The sequence below is a fragment of the Elephas maximus genome, chromosome 10 (genome assembly GCF_024166365.1).
Source record: "Elephas maximus indicus isolate mEleMax1 chromosome 10, mEleMax1 primary haplotype, whole genome shotgun sequence".
Classification (NCBI taxonomy): Eukaryota; Metazoa; Chordata; class Mammalia; order Proboscidea; family Elephantidae; genus Elephas; species Elephas maximus.
In genome coordinates this window covers 28,467,107-28,490,257 of record NC_064828.1, presented here as the reverse complement: position 1 = coordinate 28,490,257, position 23,151 = coordinate 28,467,107, and the positions used below count along the sequence as shown (strand labels likewise).

At 38.9% G+C, this 23,151-nt stretch overlaps 1 protein-coding gene across 1 annotated transcript; it reads left to right on the top strand.

Moving 5' to 3' along the window:
- The first annotated feature begins 257 nt into the window (after positions 1-257).
- Positions 258-1,196, top strand: LOC126084524 (olfactory receptor 4F3/4F16/4F29-like). The gene has a single exon (XM_049899140.1). The coding sequence runs from the start codon at positions 258-260 to the stop codon at positions 1,194-1,196; it is 939 nt and encodes a 312-aa protein (XP_049755097.1).
- Positions 1,197-23,151: the final 21,955 nt, after the last annotated feature.

The following is a 23,151-nucleotide window of genomic DNA, read 5'->3' as shown; positions in this document are numbered from 1 at the left end:
ATGCCAAAGTGTAGATGTTGTTGTAAGGTGCTTCCAAGCTGATTCCGACTCAGATGGAACCTATGTAAAACAGAACAAAAAACTGCTTGGTCCTACGCCATCCTCACAATTGTTGCTATGTTTGAGCCCACTGTTGCAGCCACTGTTGAGATAGGCTTTCATAATTTTGACTTTTATTGTCTATTTTATTAACGTAATTCTTTTAATTTGTATTTTTTTCTGTTCTCCTCTTTTAGGTAGCACTGCTGGCAAAGTCAATGGATGGAGCAAATTACTCTGTGGTGTCAGAGTTTGTGTTCCTGGGACTGTCGAATTCCTGGGAGATCCAACTTGTCCTCTTTGTGTTCTTCTCCATGTTTTATGTGGCAAGCATGATGGGAAACTCCCTCATTATGTTCACTGTGACTTTTGATCCTCACTTACACTCCCCCATGTACTTCCTGTTGGCCAATCTCTCCTTCATTGACATGGGTGTCTCTTCTGCTGCTTCTCCCAAGATGATTTATGACCTTTTTAGAAAGCACAAAGTCATCTCCTTTGGAGGCTGCATTGCACAGATCTTCTTCCTCCATGTCATTTTTGGTGTGGAGTTGGTGCTGCTTATAGCCATGGGCTTTGACAGATACGTGGCCATTTGTAAGCCTCTCCACTACTTGACCATCATGAGCCCACGAATGTGCATCTTCTTTTTAGTGGCAGCCTGGGTGATTGGCCTTATACACTCTGTGGTTCAATTGGCTTTTTTAGTAAATTTGCCCTTCTGTGGCCCCAATGTGTTGGACAGCTTTTACTGTGACCTTCCTGGACTCATCAAACTGGCCTGCACAGACACCTACCAACTAGAGTTCATGGTCATGGCCAACAGTGGATTAATCACTGTGGGCTCCTTCTTTATACTGATCATTTCCTATATCATCATCTTTCTTACTGTTCAGAAGCACTCTTCAGCTGGTTTATCCAAGGCTCTGTCTACGCTTTCAGCCCATATCACTGTGGTAGTTTTATTCTTTGTTCCTTTGATATCCTTCTATACATGGCCTTCTCCCTCCACATACCTGGATAAGTTTCTGGCCATCTTTGATGCATTTCTCACCCCTTTCCTGAATCCTATCATTTACACATTCAGGAATCAAGAAATGAAGGTGGCAATGCGGAGAGCATGCAGACAGCTAGTGAGTTACAGGAAGATTTCTTAAATCATGGAGTGTATTGTGAAGAGTCCTCAATGAATACTGAAGTTCTGTTGTTGATGGTCAAACTCACAGAGAAGCTTCTCTTTGCTTTACATTGGGTTGATTAGCTTGACACTGTTATTGAGTCTTTGGCTTCTTTCACCTGGGAACAAGTGACATTCATTTTTGAAAAAAGACAAAGAGTTACATAGAAAAAGATGATAATAATCCTGTGCCTTAATTCTTAAGGAATAATACTTATAAGAAGTAACTAATGGAAATACAATATGCTGTTGTTTTTGTTAGGTGCTGTTGAGTTCATTCTGACTCATAATGATCCTATGCACAACAGAACAGAACAGTGCCTGGTCCTGTGCCATCCTTACAATCGTTATGCTTAAGCCCATTGTTGCAGCCACTGTGTCAATCCATCTCGTTGAGGGTCATCATCTTTTCCACTGACCCTGTATTTTACCAAGCCTGATGTCCTTTTCCAGGGACTGATCCCTCCTGACAACATGTCCAAAGTATGGATGACGCAGTCTTGCCATCCTTGCTTCTAAGGAGCATTCTGGTTGTACTTCTTCCAAGACAGATTTCTTCATTCTTTAGGCAGTCCATGGTACATTCAATTTTCTTTGCTAATACCACAATTCAAAGGGGTCAATTTTTCGGTCTTCCGTATTCATTGTCCAGCTTTCACATGCATATGATGTGATTGAAAATACCATGGCTTGAGTCAGCGCGACTTTAGTCTTCAAGGTGACATCTTTGCTTCTCAGCACTTTAAAGAGGTCTTTTGCAGCAAATTTGCCCAATGTAATGCATCTTTTTATTTCTTGGCTGCTGCTTCCATGCGTGGTGTTTGTGGATGCAAGTAAAATGAAATCTTTGACAACTTCAATCTTTTCTACATTTATTATGATGTGGCTTATTGATCCAGTTGTGAGGATTTTTGTTTTCTTTGTGTTGAGGCGCAATCCATACTAAAGGCAGTGGTCTTTGATCTTCATTAGTAAGTGCTTCAGGTCCTCTTCACTTTCAGCAAGCAAGATTGTGTCATCTGTATGTCTGAGGTTGTTAATGAGTTTTCCTCCAATCCTGATGCCCTGCTCTTCTTCATATAGTCTAGCTTCTCAGATTTTTTGCTCAGATTATTAATTATAAGAAATAATGGAAATATATGCCAGGTTTATTTAAGGCCTTGAAAATAGGAGACATTTTCCTTTCTCTTTCTTTTTTTAAACAGTAATCTGTATCACAGATAGAGATTCCTGGCAGTACTTAATGGAAAATTTGCTCATAAAGGATCAAACTGAGTCCTTTAACTGGAATCTGCTGCTTGGCCTGCCCCTCCCCCACTTTGGTCTCTGTCAGGGCTATGCAAGGAGTGCAGAACCTTTAAGAGCTCACACACAGGAATCCAATCAGTACGTATCTGGGTACAAACTGTGTGAGGTGTTCTTGGATTACGAAGGAGAACTAGGAACCATGGTTTTTCTCCTGATAAGCAGCATGCTACTTAAACCCATTATATTTTCATTTTCCTTTTCCTCCTCTTCCTCTTCATTCTTCCTTACCCTGAATTAGGGTTTTTTTCTTTCTATTTCCATCCCCCTTTTTGGATTTCATTTCCTTTCCTTCTTTCCATTCCTTTTTTTTGTTTTTCCCTTTTCCCTTCATTCCCTTAACCTCCCTGTGTTCCTGCCCCTTTTAAATTGCTCTATTATAGTTACTAACACTTTTATTGGCAGGCCTCTTGTTCTAATGGACTTGTGTGTGTGTTGGTAACAAGGCCTCAGTTGTGTTACGTGAGTGAGGGGAGAGTGGCTAAGTGGTAAGGGGAGAGTCATGTAAAGCAGTGGCTTTCACACTTTGTGACAGTGACCCCCAGTAAGGAATATAGTGTATCATTTCCTTCCCCACAAACATACACAATCTGAACAATGTTTCACATAACAATACTTGTCTTTATGAAATTTTCTCTTCTTTTTTATTTTTCCTTTCCTTTTCTTCTCTCTTTCCTTTACTTCTTAAAAACTCTGGTCACCACCCATTCAATTGAAGGCACTTTTGGGCAACTGCATAAATTATATGTTGTTTCTTTTTGCTTTATGGTGGATAAAGAGATAAGCAAGTTAGAAAACAATCATATGCTAACTTAGGGAAAATGTATTTGTTGGGCTAAATGACTGAGGGGCTTAGTAAGTAAAAGCAAGTGTGGAACTCCCCTGATAATTTTCCTGCAGGGCATACTTATGATGGAATATTCTGTTAATCTTCACTAAGCAGCAACTTTACGTTCTCTGTGGTCTACTAAATCTCCCTGGTCTCCTTCTCCATTTTATTATTTTTCTGAATTTAGTGTCTGATCTTAGAAAGGCAAATCAAAAGGGTTATTAGAAATGTCTGGTCACTTGTATGAGATGGTAGTGTAAAGTATTATAAGTATCTGAGAGCAAGAATGGTTGTAGAATAGCAACCTATTAGTCTGAGAGGCAATATAATAAATTAAACATAGCAAAAGAAATGTTATCTCTTTCATAGGTAATTAACTATTTTATTGAAATAATAAAGCAGAGAAAGTCAGATAAAGTTACAAATATTATTCTTGTGAGCTGCAGAATCTCTGTTAACCAAAAAGATTACACAGAAGGTAAAAAATAACATTCATTGTCTCTAATTAAGAGCAGGATAAATACACCAACAGCAAAACCAAATCTTGCTTTAATATGATTTTTGGCACCAAAGCATTCCTAATTTTTAATAAAATAAACACACATATACTAGGCTTTGTAAATTTTGCCAAAATTTTAATGTTAATGCATTTCATAAGCTCTTTTCCAATTTAGTATTTGAAGCTATTATAAACCAAAAACAGTTGCTGTCAAATCAGTTCTGAACCATGGTGACCACATGTGTATTACAGTAGACCTGTACTCTATAGGATTTTCAATGATTAATTTTTAGAAAGTGGTTTTTTAGATTACCAAGTCTTTCTTTCAGGGTGTCTCTGGAGGAACTCAAACTGCCAAACTTTCATTTAGAATCCAAGTACATAAACTGCTTGTGCCACCCAGGAACTCTAAGTCAAGACAAATACAATTTTCTTCTGAAAATCTTCTACAGCTTTCTATATCCATTCATTTTTCTCTTTTACTATCCACTCTCACATTCTGCAATAACCATAATTTTTATTTTAGGATAAGTCTACTCTTTTTTTTTTTTTAACTTTCACGAACAAAAACATTGTATTTCCTTGCATACTCAACGATACTTCTTGGCTGCTATTACTCCTAGTATAGCCTCAATCACCTATATTAATCATGACTTAACTAACGTAGCTAGCTTGACAGATGAGGTGCCATTTGAACTGGACTTTAAAGAATGAATAGGGGATGGAGCAACATGGCTTTACAGACAGAAGCACCGCATTGTCCCTGCACAACAAAGACCCCCCAAAACAGAGTAAAACAGAGACAAACGTCAACCCTGGAACCCTAAGTGTCAAGTGAAAGGATAAAGGACTCAATGTAGAACCGAATGGAATAAGAAACTGACAGAGAACAGAGAGATATGAGTGGAAGTTCCCAATCAGCTAACACAGCACAGATTTGCCATCTTGGACTCCTGTCAGAGATCAGCAGACAGGGAGTACAGGAAAGCAGCTTCACAGAGATCCCAGCAGGAGACAGAGCACCCAGTAACGAGCAATACATGCTTTCCACTCCCTACCCTTCTTCCTCCTTTTTGGCCTTCACCACTTCTTATTGGGCCAATCTGCTGCTTCCCAGGGGGCTGAGCTACTGAGATCCAGGAGGTACTGGCTCTGTGCTGCTTGGATTTGCCCTGCCCACACCAACCGGTTCTTTCAGTGCCATTTCTTTGTTGGTGGTGTTGCTTTTTTTTAGCTTCTTTTGATTTTTTTTTTCCTACTTCTCACCTCCTCCCCCTCTTTTCTCTTGAACACCTGGCTCCATGTCCCATCTTTTCTTCTTGACAGGCTGTGAAGTGCTGCTTGGCTGGGTAACTGCTTCCCTGGTGGGATACCCAGGGCCTTTTTGTTTTGTTTTATGTTGTTTGTTCCTTTTTTCTTTTTGTGGCTTGGGAGACCCTTCTAGCCAGGCTGTACTGTGTGACTTGGGTGCCACTTCCTCAGTCTGCAGAGCAGCCCTGGTGGTATCTCTGTTGGAGTTTCTTTCTCTTTTTCCTCTTTGGCTTTCTTTATTTCTCAGTTTCTCATCTCTCTCTACTTACCTTCGTTTCCTGTCTACTGAATACTTGGCACAGTGTTCCATCACTGGCCCTTCTACCTTCTAGCTGGGCTGTACTGTGTGGCTTGGGAGCCACTTCCCTGGTCTGCGCAGCCACACTGGTAGGGTCCCTGGGGACTTTTTTTTTTTTTTTTGCTTTACTTTTTGTTTTTCTTCATTTCTCAGTTTCTTATCTCTATCTACTTACCTTCATTTCCTGTCTCCTGAATAACTGGGGCTGTGTGCCATTGCCACCCTTTCTAGCCAGGCTGTACTGCACAGCTTGGGAGCTTGTCTTGGTCATCTAGTGCTGCTATAACAGAAATATCACAAGTAGATGGCTTTAACAAAGAGAAGTTTATTCTCTCAGAGTCCAGTAGACTAGAAGTCCAAATTCAAGGTGTCAGCTCCAGGGGATGGCTTTCTCTCTGTTGGCTCCGGAGGAAGGTCCTTGTTATCAGATTTCCCTTGGTCTGGGAGCATCTCAGTGCAGGAACCCTAGGTCCAAAGGACACACAATGCTCCCAGTGCTGCTTTCTTGATGGTATGAGGTCCCCGTATCTCTCTACTTGCTTCTGTCTTTTATAACTCAAATGAAATTGGCTTAAGACACTATCTAATCTTGTAGATCTCATACATATAACTGCCACTAACCCCTCAGTTTACATCATGGTGGTAGAATTTACAATGCATAGGGAAATCACCTCAGATGACAAAATGGTAGACAATGATAGACAATCATGATTGTCTACCCAATACTGGGAATCGTGACCTAGCCAAGATGACAGACGTTTTTGGGGGACACAATTCAATCCATGATAGAGCCACTTCCTCAGTATGTGCTGCCATGCCAGTGGGATCCCTGGGGGCCTTTCTTTTATTTATTTAGTTTTTCTTTTCTGTTTTCTTTTTCTTCATAACTCAGTTTCTCATCTCTCTCTGCTTTCCTTCTTTACCTCTCTCCAGAATATCTTGTACTTTGTGCCATATCTGCCCCTTCTAGACAGGCTGTGCCCTGAGGCCTGGGAGCCACTTCCCTGGTTGCTGGTGGGCTCCCTGGGGGGCATTTCTTTTAAAAAAAATTATTCAATTAATTTATTTTCTCTTCATTTCTCAGTTTCTTTTCTCTCCACTCCAATGGAAAGATCACTCAGCACTTTTTTTTTTTTTTTTGGTTTGGTTTTTTGCTTTTGATTCTATCTCCTCTCTCTCTTTTTTCCCATACCCACCTTAGCTTCACACATCACAATCTCCCTCCTCCCTCCTGCCTACCTGCACCATGTGCTGAACATCACACCCCAAGAAGCACAGGCATGGCCTACTGGAACTTGCCCTGCACTGACCCCCTGCCCCCCATTGGCCCTAGTACATGCCACAAGCAATGCATCCTAGCCCCTTCCCTTTAGTGAGACCTGCCCTGCTGTACCATTGGACAAGGAGGTGAAAAGTATCATTCCCACAGATGAGCAAGCAATAAAGAACGCACAGCCCATATTCCAAATAAAAAAAGAGGACAAAAGAAACAAATCTGTAATCAATAAAGGAAGAAAATAACTACTGAATGTCCTAAAGACAGCAGACAATGTCAAAACACATAAAAAACCAGGTTCCAGTAGGCATCCAAAATAAAACACCATACAACATTCCAGTAGAAGAAAAGGCACTAGAACTACCTGACAGGGAATTCAAATTTCTCATATTCAGAGCTATCCAAGAGTTGAAGCAGAAAGCAGACAAAAATGAGTAAAAATAGACTAATTCATGGAAAAGGCAGACAAATTCGTGGAGAACACAGACAAAAAAATGGAAGCATTCAGGGAAATAATACAGGAACAAAATGTCAAAATAAATTCACAACTAGAAATCATACAAAAACAACAATTAGAAATAGAGAAGATAAACAACAAGATTTCAGAAATGGAAAGTGGCATAGAAGGTCTGAGGAGCAGGTTTGAAACAATAGAAGACGGGATCGGTGAAACTGAAGACATACTTGGATACCACTTTGTGGAAAGAATCAGAAAAAAGAATGAAGAAAAATGAAGAAACCCTGAGAACGATGTGAGATACAATCAAAAGGAAAAATTTGCCAGTGATCATAGTTCCAGAACAGGGGGAGAAAACGGCAAACACAGAGAGGGTCATTGAAGAATTGCTGACAGAAAACTTCTCTAATATCATAAAAGATGAAAAGCTGACCATCCAAGAAGTTCAATGAACCCCATATAGGATAGACCCCTGAAGAAAATCACCAAGGCATATCATCACACTCACTAAAACCAAATACAAAGAAAGAATCCCAAGAGCAGCTTGAGAAAAATGCAAAGTCACATACAAAGGGGAAACAATAAAACTAAGCTCTGATTATTCAGCAGAGACCATGCAGGCAAGAAGGCAATGGGACAACATATATAAAGCCTTGAAAGAAAAAAATTGTCAACCAAGAATAATATATCCTGCAAAACTCTCTTCGAATATAATGGTGAAATTAGGACATTTCCAGATAAACAGAAGTTAAGGGAATATGTCAAAACCAAAGCAAACTTACAAAAATTATTAAAGGGAGTTCTTTGATTTGAGGACAAACATCAGATCACAGCCTAAACTGAGTACGCAAGATCACACCAGCCAGATACCAACCTAGGAAATGAACTCTCAAGGACTATTTGAAACCAAAAGATTTACAACAGGGAACCAGAGAGGTTAATCTGTAGGTGACAACAAAGTCAGAACAATAAAAGAGGGAGTAAACAGTGTAGGTATAAGACTTTCTTTTTTTTAAACAGTAATCTGTCTCACAGGCAGAAATTCTTGGCAGCATTAAATGGAGAATTCGCTAATAGAGAATTAAACTGAGCCTTTTAAGTGTAATCTGCTGCTTGCCCTCCCCCTCCCCCACTTTGGGTCTCTAACAGGGCTGTGCAAAGAGGGCAGAACCTTTAAGAGGCGACACACAGGAGTCCAATGAGTACATGCCTGGGTGCAAACTGTGTGAGGTGTTCTTGGAATACAAAGGAGAACTAGGAACACTATGATTTTTTCCCTTGATCAGCAGCATGCTACTGAAATCCATTATATTTTCATTTTCCTTTTTTTTCTATTCTTCTCCCTTACCCTGAGTTAGGAGGCTTTTCCTTCTATTTCCCTTCTCTCTTTCGGATTTCCTTTCCTCTCCTTTCCATTCCCCCTTTTGTTCTTCTCTCCTTTCCCTTCATCATCTCTAATCTCCCTTTACTCTTCCCCCTTTTAAATTGCTCTATTATAGTTATTAACACTGTCTATTGGCAGGCTTCTTGTTCTAATGGACTTGTGTGTGTTGGTCACAAAGCCTCAATTGTGTTGTGTGAGTGAGGGGAGTGTGGCTAAGTGGTAAGGGGAGAGTCACATAAAACACTGGCTTTCACACTTTGTGACAGTGACTCACAGTAAGGAATATAGCGTATTATTTCCTTTCCTGCAAACATACACAACCTGAACAAAGTTTCACATAACAATACTTGTCTTTATGAAATTTTCTCGTTTTTTATTTTTCTTTACTTTTCTTCTCTCCCTTACTTCTTAAAGACTCTGGTCACTACCCATTCAACTGAAGACACAGTTGGACAAGTGGATAAACTATATCTTGTTCCTCTTTGCTTTATGGTGGCTAAAGAGATAAGCAAGTTACAAAACAGGGTCTGTAAAAATAGCATGGGGGAGGTGTCTGGCCTCCTTGAATCTCACAAGGGAGAAGGAGAACCAAGATTAACAGCCCAAGGCTGATTCCTATGAAGCGGGGGTTAGACATGCCTCCTCTCTCTGCCATCTTTACCCATTGTAACACCAATTGTCCCTCTCACAACACTCTCTTTTTCTCTGCTGTGTTCAATAATTCATTGCAATTGTCACACAGAACTCATAGACCATACTCACGATTTTGGGGTTTATTAGGGACGGAACAGTTGCAATTCAGGCTCAGGAATACTCAAGGATAGAGTTCTTCCTTGAGGACAGCCTCCTCCCGGCTGTGCTCCCTGGCACACTTCTTCCTAGCCTTAGGCCTCTGCCTGAAGATACTCAGGTTTCTCTCTCCATGGGCTGGGAAGACCATCATGCTGTCTCCTACTGCTGGGTTTCTGCTGCCGGGTGTCTTCTGTCATCGCTTCTCACCATGTTCAGGGTTACAGCTTGCTCTGTCTCAGTCTTCTGTTTTCAGGAGCTTCTCAGCAGAGGGATCCCGGGTCCAAAGGATATGCTCTCTGCTCATGGCTTCCTTGGTGTTGGTAGGCTCTTCCTCTCTGCTCTGGAATTGGCACTCTTTTAAGGCAAAATTGACCGATCCCCTTGGTGGGCCTCAATTACCCTATCACACGGTCCTGCCCAGTCACCTGGGTGGGAGTTACAAGACCATTGCTACAAAGGCCACATACAAAAGTAACCAATCACTGCACATTCGCTAACTTAGAGAAAATGTATTTGATGGGCTAAATGACTGAGGGGGTCAGTAGGTAAGAGCCAGTGTTAAACTCTCTGTAATTTCCCTGCACAACATAGTTATGATGGACTGTCCTGTTTATCTCCACAAAGCAGCCCCTCTGCCTTCACTATGGTCTACTAAATCTCTCTGGGCTCCTTATCCATTTTATTATTTTTCTGAATTTAGTGCCTGATCTTGGGAAGGGAAATCAAAGTGTTACCAGAAAAGACTGGTCACTTGTATGAGATGGTAGTGCAAGTATTATGGGTATCTGAGAGCAAGAATAGTTGTAACATAGCTACTTATTAACCTAAGAGATAATATAATAACTTAAACATAGCAGAAGAAATTTTATCTCTTTCATAGGTCATTAACTCCTTTATTTAAATTATGTAGCACAAAGTCAGATAAAGCATAAAACTTTATTATTATGAGCTCCAGAATCTCTGCTAACTAGAAAGATTACGCAGAAGGTAAAAAATAACATTTATTGCCTCTAATTAAGAGCAGAATAAATACACCAAGATAAATTTATAATTACTACTATAACAGTGGGAAAACCACATCTCGCTTTAATGTGATTTTTGTCAGTAAAGGATTCCTAAGATTTTAATTAAATAAACCAAAGCTAAGCTGTGCAAATTCTGCCAAATTTGAACACATTTCATTGCTTCTTCTCAAATTCATTATTTGAAGTTAGTGTAGACCAAACTAGTTGCTGTCAAGTCGATTCTGATTCACGGCGACCCCATGTGTATCAGAGTAGAACTGTACACTAGAAGGTTTTCAATGGTTAGTTTTTCAGAAGCAGACTGCTAAGTCTTTCGAGGCTACTTTTGTTTAGCAATCGAGTACATTAACTCTTTGAACCACCCAGGGACTCTAAGCCAAGGCGTGCAGAATTTTCTCCCTGAAAACCTTCTATACCTTCCTATACCCTTTTTCTCTTTTACTATCCACTCCCACATTCTGCAATAACCAGACGTTTTGTCTCAGGACAAATCTACTCTTTTTTTCCTTTAATTAACAAAGCCAGATCCTAATGCCTTGCATACTCAGTCATACTTCTTGGCTACTAGTACTTCTCATACAGTCTCAGTCACCAATACTAAATAAGAGTTTTAACTGAAGTAACTAACTTCTATTTTACAGAGTGAACTTGAAGGTTGGTAATTGAGAATTGTCTGTCACATATAATTATTTTAGTAGACCAGCAAAACACATGAGCACTCAAAATATAACCCCCTACAGTTGAACACATCCTCTTTACACTTTTTTAAAGGCCGAAATGTTATTCTTAAAGGGGTAAAAAAAAAAAAAAGTCACTAACATGATACTTCGATATCGATACTCTATGTAGGTTTTTATGTAGGTGTAAGTAAAGGAATACAAACACACATGCACACCAAAGTCAATGCTTCGATCTTATTTGAAAATTTTCCAAAGAACATCCACTAATTAACTGTATTCAACATGATGCCAAGATTTTAAAATAACTATGAGTCTTAGAAGTTATGTTTAAAGGGACACCCTATAGAACTGTCAGAATTTTCATTCAAATGGATTGAAAACATATTTTTATATTTTCATAATTCTAAATGCTTGCTTTATGATCCATAGTGACGAAATCAGGAAGAAGACCTATAGTTTTATTTTATAAAAATTATTATCAAATCTGTCTGAGTTATCTAAGAATTTATATGATTACATGAATTTGTATTATATATAAATGTTTCTGAGCTAGTAATTTGAATGAGAATTTTTGCTTCTGAAAAAGTTAGCACATTTAAAATTTTACAAGTTCAATAGTTTTATTTTGGTGCGTTTGGGGATTATTAGGTTCATGCCAGCATTTACTAATCCCTATAAATTAATCTTAACACAACTCTTTTATTTTGAGCCTTAATATCTAATTTATTAATATCTTCTTGAGACCAGAAAATATTTCACACCCAGACAATGGGAGGAAAACACTTTTCTATTGCAGAAACACACTTGCAATAAAGCTCTCAGTTTCAGTTCTACCATTTTAGTTACAATTCAAAAGTGAACTCAGATTTTCAAAAAATCAGCAGTAGAGACAGATAAATAGCAACTCACACCACATCCAAAAAAGTTCTTCTATTTCCAGTGGGAAAAAAAGACATATTCTTAAGCAGTCAAATGGATACAAGAGAAAAACGAAACTAAGAAACCAATTTCTCATCTGAAAGAAAATAGAGTGCATCCATCCCAACAGAGATTACCAAATGATCAGTTTACAAACCAGATTTGTAATTTTAGCTGCCACGAGTAAGGAATAAGGAGTCCTGGTGGTGCAGTGGTTACTTGCTACAGCTGCTAACCAAAGAGTTGGCAGTTTGAATCCACCAGCTGCTCCTTGGAAACCCTGTAGGGCAGTTCTGCTGTGTCCTATAGGGCTGCTATGACTCACATTGACTCGATGGCAACAGATTTAAAAAAAAAAAAAAAAGAAAGAAAGTATTGGCCTGGTTCATACTAGAATCAGTTTCAAACTTGACCAAGAACCAGAAAAAAAAAAAAATTCCACAAACAACACTCCTCCCCCTGTGTGCTGCACCGCCCCCCCCCCCCGCCCCCACCACCCCAGTACAGAAAAACAAAACAGAGACCGGAGAATCAGTGGAGGTAAGGCTCTATTGCTACTTGGGATTCAATAGAAGAACCAAGAAATGTGCCTGGGTTTAAACAATCCCGTGAGGTGCATTGCTTGAAAACACAGTTTCATTGGCTCCAGAAGGTGAGTTCACATGGATACCTTGATGGGACCTTCAAAATGGTCAAAAAATAATTAAAAAAAATTAAAAACAGGACCTGTATATAATGTATTTATGTGTTAATTATTCAACTCACTCAGAGAACCAGCAAGATGGTAAGCTTGTATCAATTAGGTTTGGATGGAATAAGTCTCTAAGACTGAATGAATCTCCATAAGGCTGTTCTTAAGAACTCTTGGTTCACCAGTTCTCTGTGTCTGACTTGTTCCAGTGTTTCCTAATTTGTTGAAGCACAGTGACCGTATCAGATATTTTAAGAGCCAAACTCAGAAGAGTGAGATTGCCTCTTATTTACAAAAATGCTCACACACATAAACCAAGACCCAAAAGATTTGTAAATTAAATATTTATTACATATTTTTAAGACTTTTACTATATAGAGTCAGTCTGTACTTTAAGACATTTAAGATGTTTAAAACAAGCAGTTAGTCTGAATAATGCTCAGCTTTACAATTAATGAAGCAAATCCAAATTAAAACTATTCTGTAGGCTGAAAAGCTTGTATGGCGCATGGACAAATATGTTGTCATAAGACCTAATTTTGCAAGTTCCTCAGGTCTGTGGCATAGTCAAAGATTGCATTCTTGGAACCTGGTCCAAATGATGTGGCAGTTAGAGCAGTGGCGCCACTAGGGTTGGTGTCACCCGGCTCATTAACTCATAGTATCAGACCACCACCCCATGAACCTCCTCCCATATCAAACTATACAGAATCCTTAGTAATATTTTTTGTATCAACCTCTCCTTTCATTGCACTCTCAAGCTGCTTAGGTGGCAGTAGCCATCTAAAGGGGTGACTCTCAGCCTTGTGCCTGCCCGAAGTCTGGCACTGGGAGGCTCTTTGGTGCCTCCCCACGGCTAGTCTGGTTTGCAGGTCACCAGGAAACAGCCACGCAGCTAGCTTGTGAGCCAAGGGGGCAGGTGGAGACTGAGTCACAAGGGAGTGGCCTATCAGGCTGTGTGAGGGGCACTTCCAAAAAATAATAAATTTCTGCCGAAACAATCCACAAAAATTTGTGGACAGTTATTTTGGCGTGAGCCCCTCGGACAGTTTCACCTGGTTTGGTCACATCTCCCCCCAGCCCCCTAGTGATGCCACTGAGTTAGAGTGTCCCTTGTTGGTGTTTCCAGTTTCCTAAGGAATAGGAGCCCTAGAATGATGAAACTGGCTCCTCTGACCCAATAGTTCCACTCTTTACTGCTCACACTTCCACCAAACCAGCAGAAAGAAAGGCACCACTAAGCTGTGTTCACTTAGTAGTCTCAAGTATCTTTTGCCCTAACTGGTAAGTATTGGAAAATGCTGTATGCACAGTTTCATTTTTAGTATAAATAGTCCTATATGGAAGTCCCATTTACAACAGTAAATATCTGAATGTGTTTTTTCAGTTGACCAACCAAACAAAATAACCTTTGGACTAGTGTGGGGGCAAACGTCACCATTCCCGGCCCCCCTCCCCCCTCCCCGTCATGCCACTGTGTGCTTGAGGAAGGATGTTGGGCAGTACTGAGTTAATAGAAACTGCTCAGTGGTACCCCCCCTTCAAGGAGCGCCCAGGCACATGCCATACCTTACATAGGCCTCTGCATAAGGACCCTATAGAAGCACTGGTTGGCTGCTAACTGAAAAGATCAACGGTTTGAACCCACCAGCTACTCTCTGGGAGAAAGATGTGGTAGTCCCCTTCCATAAACACTACAGCCTTGGAAGTGCTATGAGGCAGTTCTACCCTGTCCTGGAGGGTTGCTATGAGTTAGAGTCAACTTGATGACAGTGGGTTTGGTTTTTTGGCTCAGGGTTCAAATGGTGATTTAGCAAAATATTTGTTTATTAGCTCATTAGCCTCCTTGATAAGAATGAAGGGCAATTAATAACACACAGAAATTAAAAGTCAAGACCACTTTCCCTGAAAAAAAATTTTTTTTCTGTCTTTGCAGAAAAGTTAAATAAGGAAGAAGTCCACCAGAGAATAATGCTACATGGAATTTTTTTTGGAAACAAAATTAAAACAACACACAGAATTTGGAGGATTGACTGATTAATGCCTTCCTGAGAACCTTCCTGACTTCATCTGTGTGCCTGACAACACACCTACCATCATTTTCAACTGTGATGCAGAAAAGCTGCTGTAATGGTATTAGCTGTGCTATGGTGTATATTAGTTGTTGTTTTTTCTCCTGTTCTAATTTTGGCCTCCACAATGCAATCAGGGAAATTCTGGAATTTTAGAATGATAAAGAATAGGAATGGCCAAACAATAGAGATACTGAATTCTCAAGTTATATGTCTTATAAGGTTTAGATATGCCACTGAAAATTACGTGGACTGGAGCAGAAATTATCTTTATATCCTTACTAGTTTATTTCTATGGCTTGATTACTGGGACATTCATTCTCTCCTTACCTCAGCTATAAATTTTTAAATAGTTGAGAATCTCTTCTGGGAGATTGACCAAACCCATGTAAATCTACAAAATAGGTGATGGTGTCTAGAAAGCAAAAGTTGCAGAGTCATAGTTTGTAATTATTTGTTTGTTTGTTTTGTTCTTTAGCTGAAGGTTTATGGAGCATACTAGTTTCTCATTAAACAATTAATGCACATATTGTTTTGTGACATTGGTTGCCAACCCCAGCACATGTCAACACTCTCCCCTTCTGGACCTTAGGTTCCCCATTACCAGCTTTCCTGACTTCAAACTGTACAATAACCCCTTGTTCTGTTTGAATGACTGCCTCTTGATCTATATACAGGTTTCTCATGAGCACAATTAAGTGTCCTGGTATTACCATTCTTCCCAATGTTATCCATAATTTGTTATGATCCACACAGTTTAATGCCTTGCATGGTCAATAAAATACAGGTAAACATTTTTCTGGTATTCTCTGCTTTCAGCCATGATCCATCTGACATCAGCAATGATATCCCTCATTCCGTGTCCTCTTCTGAATCCGGCTTGAATTTCTGGCAGTTCCCTGTTGAACTGCTACAACTACTTTTGAATGATTTTCAGCATAATTTTACTTGTGTATATTAATGATATTGTTTGATAATTTCCACATTATGCTGGATCACCTTTCTTTGGAATGGGCACAAATATGGATATTTTCAAGTCAGTTGGCCAGGCGACTGTCCTCCAAATTTCTTGGCATAGACTGGGGAGCACCTCCAGTGCTGTATTCATTTGCTGAAACATCTCAACTGATATTCTGTCAATGCCGGAAGCCTTGTTTTTCACCAATGCCTTCAATGTACCTTGACCTTCTTCCTTCAGTACCATTGGTTCAAGATCATATGCTACCTCCTGAAACGGTTAAACATTGGCCAATTCTTTATGGTACAGTGTCTCTGTGTATTCCTTCCATCTTGTTTTGATGCTTCCTATGTCATTCAATATTTTCCCCGTAGAATTCAATATTTTCCCCGTAGAATTCTTCAGTATTGCAACTTGAGGCTACAGTTTTTTCTTCAGTTCTTTCAACTTGAGAAATGCCAAATGTGTTCTACCTTTTGGTTTTTTAACTCCAGATCTTTGCACAATTCATTATACTTTTTTACTTTGTCTTCTCCAGAAGCCATTTGAAATCTGTTCAGCTCTTTTATTTCATCATTTCTTCCTTTTGCTTTGGCTACTCTACATTCAAGAACAAGTTTCATAAGGTTCAAAAGACCTTTCTGGTCCTGTCTTTCTTTCTTTCCTTTTTAGTGACCTCTTTTTTTCTTCATGTTTAATATCCTTGATGTCATTTCACAACTCGTCTGGTCTTTGGTCATTAGTGTCTAATGCTTCAAATCTATTCCTGACATGTTCTCTAAATTCAGGTGGGATATACTCAAGGTTGAATTTTGACTCTCTTGGACTTGCTCTAATTTTCTTCAGCTTCGACTTGAATTTGAATAGGAGCAATTGATGTTATATTCTGCATTTGGCCCCTGGCCCTGTTCTGACTGATGATATTGAGCTTCTCCATCATCTCTTTCACAGGTGTAGTCAGTTTGCTTCCTGTGTATTCCATCTGGTGAGGTCCACATGTATAGTAGCCATTTATGTTGTGGAAAATAGGTATTTGCAGTGAAGAAGTCATTGGTCTTGCAAAATTCTATTATGTAATCTCCGGAATTGCTTCTGTCACTAAGGCCACATTTTCCAACCACTATTCCCTCTTCTTTGTTTCCAACATTTGCATTCTAATCACCAGTAATTATCCATGCATCTTGGTTACATGTTTGATCAATTTGAGACTGCAAAAGTTGATAAAAAATCTTCAATTTCTTCATCTTTGGCTAGTGGTTTGTGCTTAAATTTGAATAATAGTTGTGTTAACTGGTCTTCCTTGGAGGCATATGGCATATGGCTAATCCTATAACTATGTGTCATTCAGGATAGATCTTGAAATGTTCTTTTTGGCGATGACTGAGGTGACATTCCTCTTCAAATTTTCATTCCTGGTCTAGTTGACTATATGATTGTCCCGTTCAAAATGGCCGATACTTGTCCATTTCAGTTCACTAATGCCTAGAACATCAAATTTTATGCAACCCATTTTGTTTGTGATGACTTTCTAATTTTCCCAGAGTCATACTTCGTACATTGCATCTTCCAATTAGTAATGGATGTTTGCAGCTGTTTCTTCTCATTTTAAGTCATGACAACAGAAAATGAGGTCCTGAAAGCTTAACTCCATCCACGTCATTAAGGTTGACTCTACTTGAGGAGGCAGCTCTTCCTCAGTCATATTTTCAGTGCCTTCCAAACTGGGGGGGGGCTCATTTTCCAACACTGTATCAGACAATGTTCCGCTGCCATTCGTAAGGTTTTCACTGGCCAATTTTTTCAGCAGTAGAATGCCAGGTTCTTTTTTCTAGCCTGTCTTAGTCTAGAAGCATTGCTAAAACCTTAACACCAATGGTGGCCCTGCTGGTTTTTGAAATACCAGTGAAAAAACTTCCAGTATCACAGCAACACACAAGCTACCACAGTATGACAAACTGACAGAAATGTGGTGGTTGTGGTGCCGGAACTCTCCAATTCCTGGCAGATCTAGCTGTTTCTTTTTTGCTTTTGTTCTCTTTTCTACATATCCAGTATGATGAGAAACCTCATAGTGCTCACTGTGACCCATGACCCTTACTTACCCTCCCCTATGTGTTTTCTACTGTCCAACATTCCCATCATTGGCCTGACATTTTGTTTGATTGCAGCACCGAAGATGATTTGTGATCTTCTTCAGAAGAGGAAAGTCATATGCTTTGGGGGCTGTATAGCTCATATCTTCTTCAGCCATGCTGTTGAGAGCACTGAGGTGCTGCCCATACCCATGGTCTTTGACAGGTATTGGTCATTTGTAAACCTTTCCATTACCTGATCATCATGAGCCTACGGACGTGTCTATTTTTTTCAGTCACTTCCTGGATCATTGGCCTTATCCACTCAGTGGTCCAACTAGTTTTTGTGGTAGATTTGCCTCTTTTTTTGCCTTTTTGTGGCTCTAATGTATTGGACAGTTTTTACTGTGACCTTCTCCCACTCTTCAGACTTGTCTGCACAGACAACCAAGAGCTAGAATTCATGGTCACTGTCCAATTTTGGGATTAGGTCAATAGTTGACTCATTTCTGTGGGATCCTTTGTCTTATAGATTTTTTCCTACCTCTTCATTCTGTTCAGTGGTTGGAAACATTCTTCTGGTGGTTCATCTGAGGCTATTTCTACTCTGTCAGCTCATATCACTGTTTTGGTCTTTTTCTTTGGGCCACTGTTGGTTTACTACACCTTGCCTTCTCCTACATCACACCTGGATAAGTATCTTACTATTTTTGATGCAGTTCTCACCGCTTTTCTGAATTCAGTCATCTACACATTGAGGAACAAAGAGATGAACATGTCAGTGTGTCAGTGAAGAGACTGTGCTCTTGAATTGTGTGTTACAGAATGATATCATAAATGGATTAACTATGAAGATGTGGAACTATAGATTCTCCATCATGCTATTGGCAGAAAAGAAATTATTCCAATTTCAGGAAATACTCAAGACTTGTGACACATTATATGCCTAGACATCTATTATCTATTAACTTTATGGTATCTATTTCACTCTTGAATTAGAAATATTATTCTTCAACACTCGGTACATAAGAAATTTACAAACCAAATCATATGTTCTTCATAACACTTTAATTAGTCCATGCCAAGAAAAGTGCCATGTAATTGAGGCAATAATATATATATTTTTCTGTATTGGGCAGTCATTCTGTTGGTAGACAAAGTGTGTATTCACTTTATTCTTAATCTGTTTACTACCTAACTATCTTGATTTTAATTTTTTTGTTCCTTTCTGTTTGCCTTCCATTGCCCCACAATCTACATATTATGCCTCTTTATCTGAGCCCTCTGTCTGGGAGTCTGGGGAATTTTTAATCAATTTTATAATTTATACAATAATTTCTTGATATTGGGAACTCAGAGTATGGTCCAGAAGGTATGTTATAGGCTTTAGGTAGGTAAGTCTCTTTGTTCCCTTGAAATCTTTACCTCATGGTGAAGGGCATGACTTGAGAAGGGCAAATTTATGGCTCTCTTCAAGAAGTGGATCAGGACGGAGCACACTCTTGCTTGAGTCAAAACTCATTACTGCTTCCTGGGGGTCACAAATCCCAATTACCAGGGGGAAATTGGGTTTCTACTACACGATAGGGAGAAGGAGTATTAAGTCCAGAATTTGAAGGATTAACTGAGGTGCTTCTAAGCACTCTTTTGCGCAGAAATTCTTGTCATTGAAAACAGTGGCAGCTCAATAAACAAAATTTTATCTCAGGACTAATATCCTATAAGAATGAAGTCTTGATGTTCCCGTGAGGTAGAATACCTTGTCCATGTAGGTAATGATGGAGGATAAGATGAAGTGAGGGGAATTCTGTTATCAACATGAGCCTCATATCTACCTACAGAAATAGGGATTATGACGGCTATGTTTCGTGTTACTTAATTATTTTTGTTTTCTTCCCCACTCTCCACCGAACTGATATGAAGAACACTGGTGGTAGCTAATATTTTTGGTTTGGATCGTTCTGCAATGGTAGAGAAACTGTATAATGCCCAATTGATTCTACTCCAAATATTATCTCTCCTGTTCTATTCGTCTCTTGAATAATAGACACAACTAGATATAGAGAGTAAAAGCATAGCTTCTGTTTGTTCCTTCAGATCCAGTCAACCCTTCTCCACCCAAATTTGTGCTTTAGGAATGAGACCTGAACAGGCTGCATTAATAGGCTTCCTTGTCCTCAGTTTTCTGGTTGGTTTGGCCAATGTGGAACACTAGCAATAAATCAAAATGAGGGATGATGATGAGGAAGGTGGGGTGATTTATAATCCTTTCTCTGCAGGATCACAATGGGTTGGCTGTGTTCTGTAGTGGCCCTCTCCACTCAGCTCTTCTTTTCTATGTTTTTACAGCTATCCTCTGTCCTGGGAGTGGTAGACTGCCCCTGCTGTTACTAGCCTGGGATAGTGCTCCTACCTTTGTTCTCCTTTACACTGCCCCAGCTCTGTAAATATTCCCATAATTAAGCTCTTCTCCTGTTATCTAATTTGAGTATCCTGGCAGCATGTTGGCTGATAAATGTGTATAAGGTTTATAGTCAAAATCCCCGTTTTCTTGCCTAGTGATCCCACTGCCATGAAGTACTTCTTGACAAAATTTATCATTCATTTCTCTTGATAATCATATGTACTTATAAGCTCAGAAACATACTACACATGCTCTTTTGCTAATCAGTGTTTCACTCAACAGTATATCTTAACGCTAAAGAGTCTGAAAATGCTTTATATTGTTTTCAGAGAATTTGGGTTTCTGTACGTAACACAAATACTTTATCATCAATTGGTAAATACTTCACTAGTTTCAGTTTTAAGGTCTATTCACTGGAGTGAACATCTATAAAGCTAAATTTGTGCAGAACCATAATTACAAAAAATATGATCATTTAAAAATGAAGTATTTGTGTATATTTTCTTACTTTTTTACTCTACAAAATTTAAGCATATTGGCTTCTAGAGATGATCAATATGAATGTAATAAAATTATCCTAGTTTTATTTGTCTATTTTCAAAAATTACTTCTAATATTTGTAAAATGGCCAACAAAATAACACAAAAAAGTTAAGCAAAAAATATTCCACTCTCATTTTCCTCTTCCTCTCTAGTGCTTTATTATGAGTTTTTAGAATCTTTGGTTGTTTTGGTCAAACCAAACAGGTCTCTAGGGACAAAGTCCCTTGACACCTGAACTCCTTCTAAACTCATGAGTTTGCAGTATCCCTTGGTCACTGTCCTGTAGAGCTGTACTTAGCATCATTTCCTTCAATTACAAGAGTTTTTGTGACACTTCATGTTAAGAGAACACAGGCAAGCCTCAGACTCCATGAAGATGCTCTAATCTTTATACAGGTAAAGTGGAAGAATGGAAATAAATTTAACAATAGGAAGAGTCACTGTGGTATCACACATGCTTCTGTTGTTGAAATTGCTATGGACATAAATCATCTCCTAAAGGCTTGAGTGTTGTGTTGAATCAGAGCAGACAATCTCTAGGGTAAAGAATTGAAAAATATAGGGCAATAATTTTGAAAAAGGGTATTGACATACTGGAAAATGTTAACTGACCTTGACTTTTAACTAAAGCAATACTGAGTCTATGGTAATGTGAAAGACATTAGAAAATGTCAAATGTCTTTGTAATGTTTTGGATTCAGTGCAGGCTGGGATTAATCACTGTGTTACTGGTAAAGATTATATGATTGATTCTCACTCTGCCACTTGGTAAGCAGACAAGACACATCGATGGCACATAAAAATGAAAAACAAGGGTTGCTGTATTTTTCTCTTTTGCTAACCATGTATTTCACTCAACAGTGTATCTTAACGCTAAAGAGTCTGAAAATGCTTTATATTGTTTTCAGAGAATTTGGGTTTATGGATGTAACACTTTATCATCAATTGGTAAATACTTCACTAGTTTCAGTTTTAAAGTCTGTTCACTCATACAATATTTGTCCTTTGCTAATTTCACTCAGCATAGTGCCTTCCAGAGTCCTCCATGTTATGAAATGTTTCATAGATACATCCTTGTTCTTTATTGTTGTGTAGTAGTCCATTGTGTGAATATACCATAATTTATCAATTCATCCATTGCTGGGCACCTTGGTTGCTTCCATTTTTTGCTATTATGAACAGTGCTGCAGTGAACATGGGTGTGCATATATCTGTTCATGTAAAGGCTCTTATTTCTCTAGGATATATTCCAAGGAGTGGGATTGCTGAATTGTATAGTAGTTCTATTTCTAGTTTTTTAAGGAAGCACCAAATCGATTTCCAAAGTGGTTGTACCATTTGACATTCCCACCAGCAGTGTATAAGTGTTCCAGCCTCTCCACAACCTCTCCAACATTTATTATTTTGTGTTTTTTTGGAAAAATGCCAGCCTTGTTGGAATGAGACGGAATCTCCTTGTAGTTTCGATTAGCATTTCTCTAATGGCTAGTGATCATGAGCATTTCCTCATGTATCTGTTAGCTACCTGAATGTCTTCTTTAGTGAAATGCCTGTTCATATCCTTTGCCTATTTTTTAATTGGATTATTTGTCTTTTTATTGTTGACTTTTTGTAGTATCATGTAGATTTTAGAGATCAGACACGGATCAGAAATGTCATAGCTAAAAACTTTTTCCCAGTCTGTGGGTAATCTTTTTACTCTTTTGGTGAAGTCTTTGAATGAGCATAGGTGTTTGGTTTTTTGGAGCTCCCAGTTATCTAGTTTCTCTTCTGGTATTTATGCATTGTTAGTAATGTTTTGTATACAGTTTATGCCATGTATTAGGGCTGCTAGCATAGTCCCCATTTTTTTTCCATGCTCTTTATCATTTTAGATTTTATATTTAGGTCTTCGATTCATTTTGAATTAGCTTTTGTGCATGGTGTTAAGTATGGGTTCCATTTTTTTGCAGATGGATATCCAGCTATGCCAGCACCATTTGTCAAACAGACCTTTTTCCCCATTTAACTGACTTTGGGCCTTTGTCAAATATCAGCTGCTCATGTGTGGATGGATTTATGTCTGTATTCTCAATTCTGTTTCATTGGTCTACGTATTTGTTGTACCAGTACCAGGCTGTTTTGACTGCTGTGGCAGTATAATAGGTTCTAAAATCAGGTAGTGTGAGGCCTCCCCCTTTGTTCTTCTTTTTAGTAATGCTTTTCTTATCCAGTAAGGCTGATGGCTTCGAACCCCCAGCCCTTTAGTTAGCAGCTGAACACTTAGCCATCTTGCCAACAGAACTCCTAAACAACCTCTTATTTAATTTAAAATAAAGATTGCCTTTCTCTTTGTCAGTATATAGAGTTTTCCCATTTTTTCTTTCTTTTCAGTTTTTCACTTTAATTGCTTTTATTTTTTCTTTCTCCCAATTCTTCTTCT

Bases quoted from the DNA above. Each gene is read 5' to 3' on its own strand.
- LOC126084524 (XM_049899140.1), top strand. From the start codon at position 258: ATGGATGGAGCAAATTACTCTGTGGTGTCAGAGTTTGTGTTCCTGGGA.